General features: G+C 41.8%; 1 protein-coding gene across 1 annotated transcript in view; it reads right to left on the reverse strand.

Annotated features, from left to right (window-relative positions):
• tnr (tenascin R (restrictin, janusin)) overlaps positions 1-21,761 on the reverse strand; it is a gene marked incomplete at its 5' end in the record, with an annotated part of 186,932 nt that overhangs the window by 72,135 nt on the left and 93,036 nt on the right. The window contains 6 exons of the mRNA XM_084056814.1: positions 294-384; positions 1,015-1,193; positions 5,330-5,480; positions 11,785-11,900; positions 14,003-14,146; positions 14,482-14,601. Coding sequence (XP_083912940.1) covers positions 294-384; positions 1,015-1,193; positions 5,330-5,480; positions 11,785-11,900; positions 14,003-14,146; positions 14,482-14,601 — 801 coding nt within the window. The remainder of the gene's footprint in view (positions 1-293; positions 385-1,014; positions 1,194-5,329; positions 5,481-11,784; positions 11,901-14,002; positions 14,147-14,481; positions 14,602-21,761) is intronic.

Consider the following 21,761-nt stretch of genomic DNA (forward strand, 5'->3'; position numbering starts at 1 on the left):
ACCTTTCCGAACACACATTTGATTTGAAGCAATATGCTGATAAAACAACTTAAACGCTAGTTGACTGTGTTCCCAAGGGCTCTATACAACTGTAGGTACCGTCCCTGTTTTTTACACTAAATATCTTCACAGAATATAGCTGATTGTAGATCAATTGAAGATCGGAAAATAGCCGATAATATATCGTCTATTTTCGTCAAAGGTTAGCCCCAGAGTAGAGATGCTAACACAGATGTGCATGCCCACAAAAGCACACACGATCAGCACGCAGTCCGCTTTCTGCCGGGCCTCACCGGTAGAGAACTCGGTGGAGACGGATCCACTCTCGTTTCCTTTCCTCACGCCGCTCACTGACACCTCGTACCGAGAGCCAGGCCGTAGGACCTGCAGGAGAGAAGAGCTTTTTATCTGTTCACATGGGTTCTTAACCACTTAAACCCCAGGATCCACATTCTGAGGGAAAACCTTAGCAGAAAATAGCTGATCTACAGTAGGCTACAAGCTTGCGGATCTGCTATTTTCTGTGAAGCTATTTAAGGTGGAGCGAAAACAGAAAATACACTAGCATAGAGCCCTGAGGGACCATATGGGGTTTAAGTGGTTATATAAGGCCCAAATCCAGACCAAATTAGATTTCCTATCCAGACAGAGAGTCAGATTGGTTTTATTTAGTTTTATGAACAAGGCTTCAATGTGATTCAAATCTAGTTTGCAAAAAAAACAGTTTCCATGAGTTTTTTGTTTGCAGTTCAGACTTGATAAAAATGTTTTAAAACAATCTGATGGATAGGCCAAAAATCTGATTTCGGTGCCAGTGTGAACACAGCCTAAGAAATCGACAGACTCATAACACACACACACACACACACACACACACACACACACACACACACACACACACACACACACACACACACACACACACACACACACACACACACACACACACACACACACACACACACACACACACACACACACACACACACACACACACAGAGCCCTTCACCCCACCTGAAGTGAGTATTGGCTGAGCGTAGGCTGCAGACGAAAGGTGGTGCGAGGCCCGTCCCCTCCCACCAGGGCGTAGCGGAGGATTATCTGATCGATCTTAGCCTTGGGAGGAGTCCACTCCACAAACGCCACCGTGTCAGACACATCCCTCACTATCAGCTGGGTGGGCCCGTCAATTACTGGATAGATAAAGGAAGGAAGGAAGGAAGGAGAGAGAAGAAAAAAAGAAAGAAAGGACAGGTCAAATTTTATATGTTCATATAATAATTAGAATAAAAAGCTCTGTCCTTGCTACCATGTCACTTTCACTTTTAAAAGGAGACACAAATTGTCTCTGGTGTATTTAAACTGCTACAGTAGAGAATGTAACGAGTGGTTATCAATAGACTGAGAGAGGATGGCAAAGTGTGCAATAATTCCTTCTCTCACTGTGAAGTGGAACGCAAATATCCAATGACCGGCTGTTTATTGAATGTGATGCCACATCACCCGCCACAAATGGAATCCGAAGCACCCATTTAAACTAATAAAACATAGCCTGTACACAAGAATATTGCTTTGTGCCTATTTAACCAAAGCTGCGTACATTGCTAGTAATCACATATATCTGCTTAATCACTATTGACAAGATGGGCCATTAGTACAGTCACCTTCTCAGCAACTACACTGCAAAGTCTGCAAAGTGTTAATTGAACTCTAAGAGTATTATGTACAAATGGAACCATAAAAGTGTTAATTTATCTCACAGTTACATTGAAGATTTTACTGTGTACTATAACACTGTCTGTCAGACAGGTTGCCGTTTAAAAGTGTCAGTAATCTGTATTAAGTCTACTGAACCCTTGCATATAGATTCTGGGGCGAACATTTGTTGAAAATAGCAGATCTGCAGTACAAGCTCTCATTGCGTCAATATTTTTGGCACAGATATTTAGTGTACAGTATATGTAGGGTTTAAGTAGTTAATTAGTTAATATCACTGGTATGGGGGTGTGTCATGCTGTATGTTGCTACTTGTAGTGCTTTAAAGTAATGTTTAGAGGAATTATGATGTAAAAATAAATAAATAAATAAAATCTTACAATTTAGATGGAGATAATCACATTCAGACTGTCAGAAGGTCAAACAAAAGCACACTGAAGAGATAATGAACAAAGATTGCCTTTAGAGGTGACATTTAGCATACTGTAGACAACAAGTTGCCCAGCTCACACCACTACCGATTTGCTCACAGACAATCGGGGCTGCCCTGATCATTTTAAAATATGTTTTATATGTGGATGATTACATCACTATTGTCCGAGTGGGATGGCAGTGGTGGAATGCGACTGACAAGTCTACACCGAGACAGACATGAAGTGAGTGAGAGGACTTTTGATATGATGACAGTTCGAAACGACCAATGGTGCAGCTGAGGCTTGTCGATATGTGGCAAGAACAGGACTGTCTATATAACGTGTCTTTCCCAAACATATCACAACCGTTCGTCTTTTTCCACATGCAAGTTTAACCCACTCCTTGATTTACAATCTGCTTTGCCTCTGGCAACTGAATTGTTTGCCTCTGGCAACTGAATTTCCCCCAGGGGTTCAATAAAGGTCTATCTATCCGATTATAGAGAAGAGAATCTTTATCCAGTTGTGTGTGATGCGACCAGATTTCCAAATAGTTTAAGAATTCAGAACTCAGAAGTGTGAGCTGGGCTTTACTGTCCTTCTAAAGCTTGTCTCACTGGATCATCCTGACAGATAATCGTTCCCAATCAGGCTCAAACCGGGAACGCCCCTCACGATAGTTAGGAGGGGCGTTCCTGAGCCAAAAGTGAGCTGGGCTTTAGACTTTGATTTATTTATTTATTTGTTTTCCTTAAGCCTGTTTAATAATACTATGATATGGTAAAATGGAAAGACAACATAAACCATAGACAGTAAGAATGAATAATTCATGTCATTCATTCTTCTGGTTAGGACTGAAAATGCCTCATGGAAGAGGTTCTTTTAGGTCACAAACTGGAAAAAAGTATCAAAAGTCCCTCAAACTTGTGGCCTGAGATTTATATTGTCTGTACATGTTGTTCTCTTGTTCTCTGGCCATGTAAAACCGACATGACATGACAGGCTTTACCCAAGCAAGGTACCAACACATACCGCATAATTAAATTGTCTCCATGGTGATTGCTGCACAGCCAGACACTTATTGCATTAGGTGTGGAGAGCAAAGAACGCGCCGGGCGTGACGAGCAAAACACATCCACAAAGTTCAGCTCAGGGCTTATGGGATGAGGCTGCTAAACACTTAAATTTGTTCACAGCTTTGAGTTTGAAGTTTGAAGCAAAAAGAAGCATGGCTTCACGAAAAAAATGGTAATTGACATCCGTCTTTTGTTAATTAACCTAGAGTTCCCTTTCCACAAAAGGCTGAGGACCAACATCTGTTGCTGAAATAGCTTGGGTTTGTTGTTGTTGTTGCTGCTGTTGTTTTAGAAAAGTTGTCACTTGCAGCAACACTAAACCGGTTGTTCCTACAATCCTATGCCAGGAAAGGAAGAGATATCAAGAGTTACAATTAATATAATTATGATCAATGCCGTCCCGATGTTTCCTTTTCTTTCTTAGCATTGCATTCCCCATTATTTTATGGTACAATATTTTACAATATTTTTTCCTTGTAGCTGCAATGTTGAGAAGCCAGAACATGAAAACGTTACTCTCTTATCCTTACAGTATATATAATGGGATGTAACAATAAAGAATCTTGAATCTTGACATATTGCAGGTCTGCCTCGGGCGCTACTATGGGCCCCTGAGGTATTTGAAAATGCCCCCCTGGGCCTCGTTCTACAAAACAGCCCTAAGAAGAGATGGTGGTTGCTAAGAACCCACTCCCACACCAGACGTTTTTTTCCCCTTCTTCTCTCCCTCTGCATTTCCCCTCCACTCCTCCTCCTCCTCCTCCTCCTCTCCCCCGTTATCTCTGAGGAAGGATAAATCTTTGCTCTCATGAATAATTTAGCAACTTCAAATTTGTCTGCGCCCCCGACCCCCCCCCCCCCCCCCCTTCGTTTCCATCCAATAAGGTGTCCCGCGGTAGACCGACGTGAAAAATTAATGAGAGGAGCTTATGAATTATAAATACCTACTTAATTACAAGCGACAGGCGGGACGTAAAGACCTGACAGGAAATTGATGGTGTTTTGACTGTGGATGGCGCCGTTTGAATTGTTACAGAGGAGTTTTGAATTGGCTGTACTCTGCTTGTCTAAGACGTGTCAGTCGGCTTGGCGGGGCGGGGGTGGGGGGTGGTATACCTTGGCGAGGGTTTACATTAAGGACATAATTGGTGGAAGACCGTCCAATTTGTCAAGGTGACATCCCCCATTACTCTCTAGGTCTCTAGGTGCGAGACTGTGAGTGTGTGTGTATGTGTGTGTGTGTGTGTGAGCGTGTGTGCCTAGAGAGAGGATTTGCATGTCTGAAGACAGCATGAGGTACACTAAGCCTGTGCTTGTAATATATATCGTCAGACTGTTTGGACTTAGGTTTTGCATGTTTGCTTGCATGCAGATGCGTGCATGTGTTATATGTACAGTACGTGTATGTATGTGTGTGTGCATGCCTGCATGTGAGTAATAGCATTTAACCTATCACATTGTGAAATCCTACAGTGTTCATTTCAATTAAACACTAAACTTTAAATTAACTTGTTAAATTAAATAATTAATTTGATGATTATATTAAGTTAGTTATTGGTTCTAAATGTCTAAATGTTTTTGATATATTTTCGGTTAATTTCTCAGTCCTACAAGAGAATCTTATCACAGTGGTGCAGGTCATGCTAAAATTATTTGTTCTCATGCTACTACTGTATATACAGTAAAGCAGCTCGCAACTAGCTATTATCCCCCATTGTATAAGTAAGATGGGGCTATTTGTGGGTATGTGGCTGGAGATAATATTCTTTATCAAAATTATTAAATTAACCTGTAGATTTTGTGTCAAGTATGAGGGAAGATGACAATAAAGCAATTAAGCTCCTAATATAGACCACTGTGTTGTACTTGCTGTATAATCCAGAACATTTTCATTTAACCCTGAGGGTGCACAAATGGAAATTTAATTTGCACGTTACAGGGAGCCAGTAAGCATCAACTATTTTTTATGTTTTACGTATATCAGATCACAATGGAAACATTGGACCACAATGGAAACAAGTCCCCAGGACAGGACAGGGTCCCCACATCGCACTTTGAGAACCATTGTTCTACATAATTGTGCTGGTGAATGAAATCATTTGTCATGATGGTTCCGGTACGTACGTGTGGTGACAGTAGCAGTGACCGGCTGGCTCCGGCCCTGGTCTCTCAGAGCCACCAGGTTCACTGTGTATTCCTCCCCTGGCCTCAGACCTGTCTGCAGGAAAGAGGTGATGGTGCTGGGTAGCTGAGCTGTCATCCCTCCATCGTTGTCCTGGAAAAAGACAGCAAAATATATAAAATAACAGACATAATAACTTAATAAGATGAGAGGAGATGCAAGTTTCAACTAAAATGATTGCCGGTGTTCCTGACATGGCCTTGGTTGTGAAGGATCATAACATAGTTTGGGGCTGTGGGGGCCTAAAGGTTAGGGTAGCGTGCTTGTGGCTGAGAGGTTCCCGGTTTGATTCCCTGGACCGGCAGAAAAGATCTGGGAAGGGAAGTGAAGGACCAACACTCACACCTTCCCTCAACACCGTTGAAGTGCCCTTGAGCAAGACACTGAAACCCAAACTGCTCCAGTGGAGCTACTCAGTGGCCAACAGTAAAAGACTGGGGTTACACTGGCCTGGGCAGTTCCCATGGGTTTTAATGTGAGTGTGTCTGTATGATTGTGGAGCAAGGCTTTGCTGAGAAGAGCCTTGCCCTTTCCCTCTCAAATGAAACTGTTCAATTCAATTGCTTTACCTTAGTGCACCACCACACAATCACGTGCAGCATGCGTCCTCTCCCCCTGCTCCTAATGGCTGTACATGGGGCCGACGCATGCTTTAGCGTGATTGTGTGAGTGTGGCTTCAGGAAGCAAATTCCTAGCCTCGATCTCCAGGCTTTTATTTTTTAGTTTTGCTAAAATATAAAAGCTTGAAAATTCCTGTCCCAGCTGTTGGTACGCAAATGCCCCTCGCGTCGTCTGATGTGCTGCGCATTTTTTATTTTGCGCACCAGTTATGTGCACCCCTGATTATAATTAGCCAAGTTACTTGCCGTGTTGCCGATCAGGGCAGGGTCCCATCGTCTCGTTTTGAACCAATATGGGATGCACTGAATTTAATAGTAATGAACCTATGCCATATTATGTTCAGTCTGCGCCGCTCGTGGGGGTGACGGGTGAACGGTAAACGATGAACGGTAAACGGAAGACTTTCCCCAAAACACGTCACCCCCATTTCTTTCACAGACAAGCGGTTCTTTATTTGTTTTACTGAGGATAAGGTTAGGAATATAGTTTTACTCAGGTTAAGTGTAGGAATAAAGTTACTGTAGGTGTTGACACCGTTTTACTGAGGTAACGTTTAGGAATAAGGTTAGGTTTAGGCATATTTTACTGAGGTTACGTGTAGGAATACCAGGTGAATACCGCCGGATTTGCCCCGGGGCGACTGTGTTTTGGGGCGAGCGTGTTGCCACGAATACGAGCGCAGCCGATGATAGCTTAGTAAGCCTACTAACTCCACCACATCTCCAGAACTGAAGAGAAAACGCACGCTAAAGTTAATGCGTTACGGTTAACGGCACAACACATGGTGGTCTGTCTGATCAAACAGAATCCCCAAAACAAGAGCAAACAGTCCCGTAACGTAACGTCACGTCACGTCAGAAACACAGAACACTGCAGCAGCAGTGCCGGTGTCACACAGGTGGCTACCCCAATCACCTCCCGATATATGGTATGGAACATCTTGTTCTAAATCTGATCATTTTCCTGCATATTTAATAGCAAATAGATAGGTGTCAATGCTTGCTAGGAATACATGATAGGTGGTTACAATAGGGACATCGGCACCTTGATGTAAAATTGGCTATTTAAGTATCTACATATAAATGCATTTTAGTGGGCACTTTTTTTACCCTTTAACGGGAATTCCCGGGAAGCCCGGGAAAAGGTCTGAAAATTCCCGGGAATTAAAATGAGCTATTTCCCGGAAAATGTTAAACCCTACAGTGGACCCCCCTCCCACCCCACAGTCATAGGCAAATTAAAGAACTACAGTTTATTTTTCATGACTTTGAAACCATTTTTTATAACTTAACAATGTTTTTTGATCGTTCTAATTTGGCTGGGTGGTTTATAACATATTATTCTGTTGTCTGACAAAAATGTAATACATAATATTGCTTATAAGCCTACTCAAACTGGGTCAGGGTACTTCCTGTTTACAGGCTCTTTAAGTACACCGGCCAGGTTTAAACAGCAGAGTTACCTTGTTTGCTTGGAGGGGAACACATCTGCTCATTGTATTGCATATTTTATCGACTGCTCGCTTTAGATTAACTGCATTCACAAGGAGCCACATCATCTAGCCTCGTATCTGCATCGTATCCTTAGATTCGGAGTCCAGCTTGCCTCCGGCTACTGTATATATTTATACAGTTGCTGATGTGACTGCACTTTTTTATCATGGTAATTCCTGTCCTCCATGCTGTGTGAGCAAATACAGTAGTTGTAGTCAATAATAATTATTGACTAGAACTACTGTAGTTGCTCAAAAATGCAGTGGTGGAGCAGCACACTAATTGTGCTGCTCCGTTTTTTTTTATTCTTGCATATTCTTTTTTGTATTCCATATTTGTTTATTCTTGGATATTATTAGGCTTAAGCAAATCTCTCTATACACCCCCCTCCATCTTTCTTTCTTTCTCTCTCTCTCTCTCTCTCTCTCTCTAGTTATTTTGGAATATTATGAATCAACATCCTGGGACATTGTCTAATACTCCTAATAGGTGGCCCATTGGTAGTGCATTGATTAGTACAGTTTAAATTAATCTCTTTATTGTGAATAACCATGGCAAAAGCTAAATAGAGTCTTACACTTCACTGACGTATGCAGGTCTTGGAAAGATATTTATTGTGAATACAGAACATTTACCATTATTTTATTCACATTCACAAGCCAAAAATGAATATTCCACCTCAGGCGAACAGGTTGCTCTGAGAGTGTAAACATCGACCCATAAGGGAAGGAACAACTCTTTAATTTCAACCAAATCCATTCCAATTCATACTTCACCGTACAATGAAAACTGTTGAACAATTTCCCCCATAATGATATGTCCAAAATAGGGATGCCAGACATCACATAATATGGTCAAATAATATAAGCTCAAATTGTAATTCACTCCCTTTTAGCTTGGTGAATATGCAGCACATTTCAGCTGTGACCCCTGAACCCAAGTTAATTTCCGCCGTTTTTAAAATTATAACTTTGCATTTTTGCAGATTTGCACAGTCAGTGTGGTGTTGTAGGGCTAAACGAAGTCTGTGAGCTGGCTACTGACTTTCAGAAGGAGCAACATTCAGTGCATTTACCCTGACCCTGACATTCATCCATGCTGAATCCCTGCTATTCCCAACTGTTCTTGGAGAAGGACCTGAGTTCCAAATTGACAGACAGATGACAAATCCTACTGACAGACAGATGTTAACCTGCATTGACGTGCCAAGTAAAAAAAAAAAACTTGGGCTGTCAAGGTTAATTTCACACTACTGCCAATTATGGATTTCTAATTAGCAATTATCCTTTGAATTAAAGTATACTCCAAGTCAAGAACACTATTACTGTAGATCACATTACGTAATAATCACCTCTAAAATAAAGACTGGAATGGCATTAAAGCAACTATGTATTCCATGTACTGTACCCATGACTTGAATAATGTTACCATCAACATCTGCAAAGAAGAATAAACACTTTCTTAAAAGGCTCATACAGGTGTTTTATACAGTACCTCTAGTTCAGGTTGAAGCGGTGTGGAGCTATGCTGACAATGTTATGATGTCATGGAAACCTACAGTATGGTCAATAACCTATGACCAGCCAAACAGCAGTGTTAGGGAGCTGTCAATCAAAGCCCTGTTAAAGGCCCTGAATACAGGTCATTTCAACGACTTTGGCTCATCACACCTTAGCTCTGGTCCATAGTGTTAGAAGGAGTTCTCCTTAACGCTATGGCACTTTCGAGCCGTTTCCCTCACATACAGGTGTTTTCAACTGTAAGACGAGAGGCTGCGAGGCCTCTCGTCTTCAGTAAAAATAGAAAACCCACTTTTGCTACTTTTATTTTTACTAAAGACGAGAGGCTGCGCAGCCTGTGGTGTTCGGGCAACGGCTTGAAAGTCCCATAGCGTTAAGGAGAACTCCTTCTAGCGCTATGGACCAGAGCTAATCACACCTCTCATTCATAATTCATCACAGTTCATAATTATATAACTGTATGTCTATTTTTGGAAGAAGAAATACTGGAGTCTTCTTCTAAAACTTTAACTTTGTCTCAGTGCTTCACAATATACTGGAGGGTATACAGTAATTATCAAACTTTGCGGAAACCCATTCTAGTGTTATATACAGTACATTAGCAATCCAAAGCACAGAATATGAAGGCAATAAAGAAAGGTTATTCAGTTCATATCAAAAAAGGTACAGTAGATTCCTCAAAAATTCAGTCAAATCAACTTTTCTGCTGACTGAGGCAATAATACTACCTATACAGTATGAGGAAAGAGTATGTGCTCTGCTGCCTTGTTGGTGAGGTATTGCATGAAAGTCATATATCTTAATGTGGCTAATTGTATCTGACCTGATAATGAAATGCCAAGCAAAGTGTATTAACCTAAATGATTGCCTGACTGAAAGATTGATTGATTGATTGATTGATTGATTGAATGATTGATGATTGAATGATTGATGATTGATGATTGTTTATTGATTGATAGTTATAGCTAGACTGGTGGATGTATGGATGTATCTACTGTAGCTGGATGAATGTATTAACTGACAACTGGTTGATGGACTGACCAACTGATTGATTGATTGATTGATTGATTGATTGATTGATTGATTGACTGATTGATTGATTGATTGATTGATTGACTGCTTACTTTCTTGACTGACTGACGGAATGATGTATTGACATATTGTGTTTACACGCTCAATTATACTTATTTGCTTGCTTGATTCCTGGATACCCAAGCCACAGCATGCTGCCCATATCACCTTGTCAGATACAAACGATGCCACCGCTGACTTTGTTAAATCTCATGCCCTGTGCTTCATCTCTCTCTTTATCTCTCCACTTTTGGCAACACGGTGAAGAAACCCGTGTTTGTCCTCATAGGCCAAAGCTTTTATCCCTGCTTCCATTACGAGATTGTCCAAATTTACAATCCCCATTGCTGGATTAAATTCAAAGGGGGTGGGACTGCGGGGCGCTAATATGATTTCCCCGGTGGCGCGAAGGAGAAAGGGAGGGAGGGGTAGAGGGAACACGGTACACAAGGAGGAGGTACAGTACAAAGGATGGAGGTATACGAATTAAGGAATGGTGGTTGGAATGCAGAGAAGAGAGGGAAGAAGTGAAAGGGCGGAGAATGTTGAATGGCGGAGAATGTTGAATGGCGAAGAAGAAGAAGAAGAAGAGAAGAAGAAGAAGAAGAAGAAGAAGAAGAAGAAGAAGAAGAGAGATGGAGGGATTGGAAGAGAGATAACAAGGTATGGAGGGATTGGAAGAGAGATAGCAAGGTATGGAGGGATTGGAAGAGAGATAGCAAGGTATGGAGGGATTGGAAGAGAGATAGCAAGGTATGGAGGGATTGGAAGAGAGATAGCAAGGTATGGAAGGATTGAAAGAGAGTCACTGGGTCCTTGAAGGCCTACTGTATATCTCTCTCTCTCTCTCGCTCTCTTTTCTTTTTCTTTGTAAACCCAAAAGATGACAACAGCAACCAAAAGGGGAAAATAAAGTCCCCTAAGCCTGCCCAAGCCAAAGTCTATTCTCTGAAACGGAGGAAAACCAATTACTGTGAGAGGGCATACGATTAGAGTACCTGAAGAACCTGTAGTTTACTGAGGGAATTAAAGAGAAAGGCTTTAGCTTGCTGACTTTGGTTTAGAGGAAGGTCTTGTTCTCAGCAAAGGGTTTGATGTCTCATCCATCTAATAGCCAATAAGCTTCGGGCAATCCCCCTTGTCTGATTTGGTGCAGGCTTCGAGCTGAACATGGGCCAAGAAGGTCCAGACCGAACCTCTTCAGTGTACAGTAGCTCCATCTACCTCGCCTTTCTCACAGTGCCCTCCTCTCCTCTTTTCTCACAGTGCTTACTGCCTTCCTCTCGTCTTTCTCACAGCACCTTCCGCTCCCTGCTTTCTGGGTTAACGTTCAAAGTCTGTTGATGAACTTTGTGTGTAATTTGGTATAAGACACAGTATGATGTAGCCATGCATTCATTCACACACACACACACACACACACACACACACACACACACACACACACACACACACACACACACACACACACACACACACACACACACACACACACACACACACACACACACACACACACACACACACACACACACACACACACACAAGCATGCACACAAGCATGCACACAAGCATGCACACCACTTCACCTGTGCTTCAGCCAACAATAAAGCCATAACCCTATCTCATACACACCCACACACGCACACCCCCTGCAAACAAGGCGACACACGGGCCGTGTTGTGTCTTACCTTGGGGATGAAGCTGATCTCCCATCCATCAAAAGAATAGTACAAGGGTTGCCACTGCACCTCAACCATGGTCTCCGTGATAGATTTGAAGAGTAAACCATTGGGATTGGACAGATCTGGAACGGTAGCAGAAATGTATTACTGGCCTCCACTGGCCCATGCCACCATAAAACACCACTCCATCTCCCTCTCATCACTCCCATCTCCTGGATGCAAGATCCTTTCTGATCTTGCATTCCTTCTTTTATTTCTTTTTTTCTTTTTTTTTCACTCTTAAGCCCCATTTATATTTTTTTTATGAAAACAGGCAATATAATATCGGCAACTTTCACTGTGACACAGTTGCACGATGGAGCATAAATTAGGGGTTATTGTATTTGCATCTTGGTTATTTCTTATTCATTTAAATAGAGAGGAGAGGTTTGCTCATTGTGAGTGGTGGCTATCTATTTGTTATGGTAGACAGAAAGCAAATGTATATGCATTGTTAACAAACATTTCTTCAAGTACATAAGAAACAAACCTGTACAATTCCATAATAGCTTGGAACCATTTCTCCCCGAAATATGCATATCCATATCGTACAGCCGTTGCTGTTTGACACAATTTAACTTCTATTCTAACAGTGGAACTGGAGACTTTATAGATATGTAAATTACTATCTGCCAAGCCACTCATCTTTGGAGAAGTTTAAAGGTGTATTTCTCATCTTTTGAGAGGAGCTGCTACTGTACTTGATACCGTAAACATTCAGCAATTGAGCTAAATTGGTTTAAGTTCATCGTTCAACAAACTGTACAAAGACATTAAAAAAACATCCAACCATTAGAATGTCTGACTGCGTGTAAGGAAAAAACATAGAATTCCTCCCAAAACTATCTACTAACTTTCTCTTGAAGTACTCAAAGGCTTGTGTCCTGAACCTCGAAATGTAATGAAGAGTTCTGAAAATACAAACTTTTCCCTGGATATTACCAATGTAATTTTCTGGCAAATCAGTTCCTACATTCCTCCCAATATTACAATCAGTTCACGCCCATGCAGCTCACACAGACACACACTCCATTAATATAACTCAAATTTCACTTTTCTTTCCACACAGCTGTGCTAATCAATCCAAATCATCAAGTCGTCCATTTCCTGATTCAATTTGGAGAAAGGCCATAATTCACAGCATATCAAACTGCTCCCACCGAGCTTAATTGCCCTAAATTATCATTATTACTTCAAATTCAGCTGAGAGGGCAATTAAATTAACTTATCTCTCACCTAGGCGGCAACTGAATGATCTCGGATGAGAGAGTATGGATTATGTTGACGGAACGAATCAGCTGATGCTTATAAATGCACGTTTGCCTTTGAAAATAGACGATAATTCTGGTGTTTGGTTGCATTTTGTGCATTTCTGACTAGCATTTAAGTTAATGTAGAGTCCTGCTGTCGGTGGCCAAGCTGGCGTTAACATCAGACAGGTGGCAGAGGTGCAGGGTGCGTGCACAGATGACACCAAACAGGTGTTACAAGTTGGAATCAGACCCGGGTTGGCACAACGCATGCAGCGTTCTTACACTACTGACTGAAGGAATTCACCCACAAAGGAAGTATGGGTTTGAATATCGGCTATTTTTACTATTTATTAAAAAAATGTTTAAAAATGTTGGAACATTTTGGAAAATGTTCACCTATAATGACATGCCTAAAAAAAGGGATGCCAGGTTTAATTACAATTGTGTTTTTTTAACATGGTGATGGTAGCATTGGTACAGTACTGTAGTGCAGGGTTAACCACGGAACAGCCCTTTGGAGCTTGTTAGTGCAGTGCACGTTTAACCACTTAAACCCATTTTCCTTTTTTTGACCGGGGTCTCCCGGGGTCTATACTCCCCCTAATTCCCTCTACACTGAATCTCTTCGCCAAAAACAGCTGATCTGCTATTTCTGCTGAATGTTTGCCCATTATGACATGCCCAGGCAGACTAGAGTTCAAGTGGTTGAGAGCAGACACAGAACGTGAGCCAGTCGGAGAGGTGGTTCCATCCTGCAGCCTATTCAATTATTGAATGTTTCAGTAGCTATTCAAACCCCCATGGCAAAGTGCATATGTGCCAAGACAACCAAAACACACACACACACACACACACACACACACACACACACACACACACACACGCACGCACAAGTGCGCGCCCACACGCACACACAAAGACAAGACACTCACAGGTGGACATGGTGATGCTGGCTGGTACACTGATGGTATTGTTGATGACAGCAAAGACATTGATGTTGTACTCCATGCCTGCCACCAGGTCAGAAATGGTACAGGAGGTGACGTTCCCAGGGATCCTAATCTCTAGCTGCACACCTGAGAGAGACAGAGAGAGAGAGAGAGAGAGAGAGAGAGAGAGAAAGAGAAAGAGAAAGAGAAAGAGAGAGAGAGAGAGAGAGAGAGAGAGAGAGAGAGAGAGAGAGAGAGAGAGAACATTAGAGACAGACAGACAGACAGACAGACAGACAGACAGACAGACAGACAGACAGACAGTCAGACAGACAGACAGATAGATAGATAGATAGATAGATAGATAGATAGATAGATAGATAGATAGATAGATAGATAGATAGATAGATAGATAGATAGATAGATAGATAGATAGATAGATAGATAGATAGATAGATAGATAGATAGCTCTTTGCACTGACCTCCTGGGGTGCTGGGGGTATAAGTCACTAGGAAATCGGTCAGCACTACTGATCCTTCCCACTCCAGGTCAATGGTACGTTCTGTCGCTCCACGTACTCTCAGGTTCATAGCAGGTGCAACTGTTCAGACAGAAAGGTGGGGGGGTGGGTGGGAGGTGGGGTTTGTTTTAAAAAGAGTCTGCCTTCTTTACTTGAACTTTTGCTGCATCCGCATTTAGGATAAATATTGTTGCTGTCGGGCAGAAAACTCTTAACTCCATGTTTTAACTTTGTGTGTTTTGTTGTAAATGAATGGCCTACTTGATCATACTACAGCGTCCCACAACAGTATCTAAAGTAGCAGATCTACAAGCTTGAAAGTTTTTGACTTTGTCGATCTGCTACTTTTGCTTGAATTTGAATCCTGAAAAGTAACAGTTTTGGATATATGAGGTTTCCACCCGACAGAGACAATATTCGAAAGTAATGGGGGAAATGCATATGCATCACTTCTCTCAGTTTCACTGAATAATTAAATCACAACGCTAATTACAAAGCTAATGTTAGCCAGTGCCGGTGCTGATCTATGAATCGCAGGCTCCATTTGTTGTTACTGAAAGTACCTACTTTGGTTTTCAAATGGTGTGTGCCCAAGGCACACCAAAGGGCATGTAAAAATTTCAAGGCCCGCCTATATTCATATCTGTGCTAAATAGTCTCTATAACAAGTCATGACTCATATCCCTCTCACATTGTAGTTGAAAATAATGAATACAAACAAAATGAATAAATAAGTTTGCCTATAATCAAACAAACACATACCATAGCGACGGCAGATTGAAAGCATAGCCATTGAAAGTGGTTAAAATATATATGTTTGTATAAAATTTGTATTGGTATTGGGAAATGAATTCACGCAAATTATTGATATAGTAAAGAAAATCATGAAATTTTATGTAATTGTATATATTGCAATAATAATGTGTGGGCACTGGTTGTCACAAAATCTCATGGAACACCTGGACTGGTCTCACGCGCATTGTCTCTTGTTGTGTGGTCTCTCTTTTTTTCTCGTTTGGCGTGTGCACACATGCATTTGCATCCTTATAGCTTGTAGATCAATTATTTTAAATAGATGAATGTGAAAAGTAACCGTTTTGGACATAGGGGTTTTCACCCTACAGAGACGATAAGTACGGTAGTTCCTTCGCCTACAGGCACAAGACATTCCAGGAGCGGCATAGTACTAGTTTGCAAGATTACACACACACACACACACACACACACACACACACACACACACACACACACACACACACACACACACACACACACACACACGGGCAAAGCAATGTCCATGGCCTTTGGCCAGGCGGAGATAACAACTTCCTACAGTACAGGAAAGAAATACAATAAAAAATCATCGGAAGTGAAGAAATTCATAATTCATAATAGCAGAATGAATATGCAAATGAGGGATAATAACACAAGGAGGTATACCCTCCATGAGCCACAGGTTGATGCACACAGAACAACACACTAAACCCCTCGGTGGCTTGTCGAGAGCAGCTCTCTAACTCCGGGAAGAGAATGAAGCGTGCGTGTGCATTGCATCCTGTGAAGGAGTCAGTCCCTGTGGCAACAGCAGGTTGCACGCGAACAAGGAGAGGCATTGGCATTCACACAGGGCAACATAGCAGGCGCCAAACCATAAAACCTAAGAGGCAGCATTGAATGCAAAACAGGGCGGGCTGCATAAACATGAGTGAAACAGCTCACAGTCTGTCTGTCTGCTCTGCCAGCCTTACCCCCCGCCTCCCTTCTCATTTTCCTTCATCTGACACAGATAACAGAGCAGGAGAGATGGGCGCGAGGAAAAAGGTGGAAGAGCGAGGAGGATAAGAGGAAGAGAAGCATGCAGGGCTTGGGGATGGAGAGAAGGGGAGAGTGACGCACAGGGAGGAATCTGCACGGAAACAGAGGAAGAGGAAGAGGAAGACAGGACAAGACAAGACAAGACATGTGTGGTGTAGAATTAAATTCAGAGGATTGATAGGCCATTAACTCTGATTTAGAGAGGAACAGAGGGCAGAACACACGGGCAGAGAGTAAGCAGGACATATGCACACACAAGCACGCACACGCACACACACACACACACACACACACACACACAGACACACACACACACACACACACACACACACACACACACACACACACACACACGCTCATGCATACTGTAAGGCGGAGAGACAGAGAAACATAAAGAAGAGAGGGACGATGGCAGATGGACAAACAGACAGGGACACAGAAAACGGGACAGGCGCTGGGTCTGATCGTGTGATTAACAGGCTTTCGTCCCACTCGTCAGCTCCCCTTTCTGTGATCCAGGGCTCTGTAGCGCAGCGCTAAGCCGTCCCCGGGGAGCGGTTGGATGTTCCAACAGCCGTTTGAGTTACTTCCACGTGCGTTGGACAGATGGGCCCTTAGCCTGCTCACTACCAAAGACTGACCTGCAGCAGGGGGGACTGTGGCATTCACTACACTAGATTGATCCTTTAGACTGGACTGCTGCCTTCTTAACCACATGAACCCTATCATCCCTATTATGAGCATATCATAATAGGTGAGCATTCAGCAAAAATAGATGAATGATAGCGTTCTGTGAAAATAAGCGATCATTCACCGAACACTTGGAAAAAATAGCAGATCTACAAGTTCACAAAACTTTGTTCACAAAACATTGCGTTGTGAGCGAGAGCGTTGTGAGCTATTTTCAAGAGGGTTAAAGAGAGAGAGATTTGATATCTTCAGTAGTTACTCTGTTGATTAAAAATGTATTTGCATTGCAAGGTGAAACAGGTCTCAGGTCATTATTTTAGACAACAACAAAGTGGATTCTAACAATGTAAAATATTACAAAACAGCATTTTTATAAAATAAAATAAATGCATGCAGAGTCAGGTTTGTAATTCTATTTATTGTCAGAATCTGCTTTATTTGTGTTTGTTTACGTGCTAAAAGAAACATTTTTATCAAAGGAGACTTTTATGTTTATCACTGCTTTTATTTTTTCATCTTTAGTCTTTCAACTAGGTTAAAAAATGTCACAGCAGCTCAGTAAATTCAATACAATGACTGTAGCTGTGGATATTATTCACTTCTAATGTTTTACACCGTGTTCAAAAAATCAATATGAAGAGGGTATTTCATGTTTTAATAATGGTGATATTTCTCAGCTCAAACTGAAATTGATTGACATAGTTAGATACCTGAACATGTATGGCCATTCCACTGCTGAGAAAATACATATTGATCAGAGGCCTTTATCTAAAGATGACTTGCCAAAGGTTATTCAGATGGATTCTACACCAATGCTTTGTTGCTACATAATCAATGTGCTATAATACACTTCTACCCCCTTTTGCTTTGCATAAGTGCTAAAAATGAGCATACACTTGTTTCTGTTCACTTTATACAGTAGATAGAAGAGGTGAGGTAGATTAAAACTCTGGTTAATCACACTTTTCTAATTAACCCTCTATTTAACCACTTTAACCCTGCTGTCCATAATTTGGAAAATTTAGATGAAGAATAGCAGCAGATGCACAAGCTCACAACGTGTCAAACCACGACTTGTTTTGAGCTTGTAGATCGGCTATATTTTCAGTATTTTCGATAAAGTTTTCAAGTGAAAGTCTTTGTGGGTTTTGTACAGTGAAGGAAGTAAGTATTTGCTCCCTTGCAGATTTTGTAAGTTTGCCCACTGACAAAGTAAAGAACTAAATGGTCTGGTAGGTTTATTTTAGCAGTGAGAGACAATATAAAACAAAAAATCCTGAAAATGACATCATATAAAAGTTAAGAATTGATTTGCATTTGATGATCAGCAAAACATGTTTTACTTGATGGAGAAAGCCTTGTTGGCAAGCACAGAGGACACAGACATGTCTTGTAGTTAGACACCAGTTTGCAGATGTCTCAGGAGGGATTTTAGTTTGAAATTCGAAACACAAAATGACCATCAATCACCCTCAGTCTGGGGCTCCACACAAGATCTCGCCCAGTGGGCTATAATGAGAAAGGAGAGGGATCAGCCCAGAACTACACGGGAGGAACTTGTTAATGATCTCAAGCTGGGCCCACAGTCACTAAGAAAACCATTGGTAACACATTACACCGTAATGGAGTAAAATCCTGCAGCGCCTGCAAGGTCTCCCTGCACAAGAAGGCACATACAGTATACAGGCCCATCTGAAGTTTGCCAATGGATCCCTGAATGATTCAGAGAAGGTTTTGGACCAAAATCTAGGTATTTGGCATCAACTCGACTTGCCATATTTGGAGGCAGAGAGATGACTGTAAGCGTGGAGGTGGAAATTCTTTGGGCGTGTTTCGCTGCTAAAGGGACAGGATGACTTCAGCGCATCGAGGGGAGGATGGACGGAGCCATGTACCGTGAAATCTTGGGTGACAACCTCCTTCCCTCAGCCAGGAAACAAAAAAGAAAAAGGGTTGTGGATGGGTCTTCAGCACGACAATGACCCAAAACATACGACCACGGCAACAAAGGACTGGCTCAAGAAGAAGCACATTAAGGCCATGGAGTGGCCTAGCTAAGTCTCCAGACATTAATCCCGTAGGAAATCTGTGGAGGGAGCTGAAGCTTTGAGTTGCCAAGGGACAGCCTTGAAACCTTAAGGATTTGGAGAGGATCTGCAAAGAGGAGTGAACCAAAATCCCTCCCGAGATGTACGCACACCTGGGGACCAACTACAAGAAACGTCTGACCTCTGTGCTTGCCACGGGTTTCTCCACCAAGAGAATCTACTAAGTCATGTTTTGTAAGGGGGATCAAATGCTTATCTCACACAAATAAATGCTAATCAATTTATATATTTTATATAATGTGATTGTCTGATTTTAGATTTTCTGTCTATCACTGTTAAAATAAACGTACCATTAACCCATTTTGGGCGGGAACCCCTATTTGTAACTATACCTTTCAGGACGGTAACCCCTTTTGGGGTTCCTGTTGCTATGTACAGTATATAGCAACATATATTAGAATTTTTTGAATAAATATTGGACGTTTTTCAGAAAACTTAGGTCGGGATTTAGAAGGCGTTTTTAGAATCGGCCTCAGGTCTAAATGGGTTAAAAGTAAAGATCTTTCATTTCTTCGTCAGTGGGCAACCCTACAAAATCTGCAAGGGATCAAATAATTATTTCCTTCACCGTAAATATTGAACCAACTGACAAGTATTAACAAGAGTTTTTTTCTGAATAATAACTAGGCCTACATTGGATCCATTGGAACACAGGTTATTTCTTTTTTTTTAAACAATTATTCTTTTCTGCCAGTAATGATTTTAGACATACAAGGTCTGACATACAAAGTTTTAGACATACTGTACAAGGCCCAAGAGCAACAATATACTATTTGCCCTTTACAGTAGCAGATTGTATAAGACACCATTGTTGTTGGATTGTTGCTGCTGCAGTTCATTATCTGAAGTCAGACTGACAACCGTACTCCTTGTATGTGTGAAAGCATACTGTAGTACTTGCTCAATATGTTGATTCAAATTTTTTTCCTGCATTTTATGCTTTATTCTTCAGAAGAAGCAGTAGAACGTGGTGACAGGAAACCAAGGGCAAACATGCAAGACATGACGGGAGTCAGATTCAAACTCGTATCCACACGGCTCACAAGGAGCATATGGGCTGTGCACCAACTGGCTGAGCCACCAGGCACCCCACTGATCCTGATTCTAATGGGGCAACTTGCTGAAGGTTATTCAGGAATCTCGCCTGCGGTCTTAAGCTCTCATTAGTTCTAATCAGTATGCTATCACACTGTAGATGATACATCTGCCGATATCCGCTGAACTCAGAGGCTCAGAGGTAAAACTGAAGACTAATTTATGCTCTGTCCCAGGACGGCGTTGCCCAAAATAACAGACCTACGAGATCACAATGCGGCACATCCGCGACACGTTGTGAGCTTGTAGGTCTGCTGTTTTTGACACGTGACACCGTCATGCGATGGGCATGAATCTGGCTTGTAGAATCAACAGAGGACAACCTGCCCTTATAGGAATCTCTGCTGTATACTATTTCACTTCACTCTCAATTTACTTAATTGACTAAAGTGAAAATGAGCTGGAGATTAAATTGACAATGAATAATATTGAACAATGGGGTATACTCTGTGTACACAGTATGCAGCATATCGTGTTTGCTTAAAAAGCAGATTGTGGACTCTCTTTTTAATAACCTTGTTTTTTTTTTTCTGGCTTGGTTTCCCCCAGTTGCACAGCCATCAACACCAAACAACACCTTAGCCACCCCAGCGCACATTACAGCTCATAACATTACAACACCTCAACGCTTCACCAGCCTGCTGTTCACAGGCTTGTTATATGTGCGATATTCTTTACATTTATGCATGAAAAACTCAATTAGTTTGTGTTTGTGTGAACTAAGCACATCTGTGGGGGTCGGACATGAGGCGGAATAGGAGCCGAGGGATTTTTCCGCGCTGAGCGGCGCCGGCGGACGTGGTTTCTCACCATCTTGGCTAGAGGAAGACAAGTAGGTAACCATACCCGTGGGAGTACATCAATCAATAGTTTTGATCATTGTCTGGGGGAAAAAGGCAACTCTAAACTCCTTTCCTTCACGGGAAGGAAAAGGTATTATTTTGTATCTAAATGTTTTATTTATTTTAAATAATAGTCAATTTCTATTCAATGCAGCTGAATGGTTATGGCTGTTCTGGTGCTCAGAAAAAGCAGAATAAAGAGATGGACATGGAAGACATGAGCAAACAAGGAGAGGGCCTTGTGGACCCCTGGGAGACTCCTCTGGTCAACTGTATATACAGTAGCCTTTTTGTGCTTTACTTCAACCTTATTGGCCCTCGCACAGCTGAAACAGAGTGTGGAGGGCACGCGTGTTCTCTGCCTGAGAAACAGCTGTCACTTTGCGTTAGCTTTTGTATGTGTTTCTTTATGTGTTGTTTTTTGCACATTTTGCACTTTGTGTGCATATGAGAATATCTGCACGTTCCATGCCATCAAGCTCTTTACAAGGAAAGTGACAAGATGAACAATCTTGGATGTAGGCTACACACCGACAGCCTGCCAGAACTTCTGAGTGATTTCTTTTCTAAAGGTTATTCTGCTTATTAAGACAGATAGACAGCAAGACAGACAGCTCAGATAAGATTCCCAATTACTACTTTACAATACGACAACTGTGGAAGCGGGACACTGTCTGTCTGTATGTCTGTC

Source organism: Gymnoscopelus microlampas, assembly GCF_963454915.1.
Source record: "Gymnoscopelus microlampas genome assembly, chromosome: 5".
In the NCBI taxonomy this organism is placed as follows: Eukaryota; Metazoa; Chordata; class Actinopteri; order Myctophiformes; family Myctophidae; genus Gymnoscopelus; species Gymnoscopelus microlampas.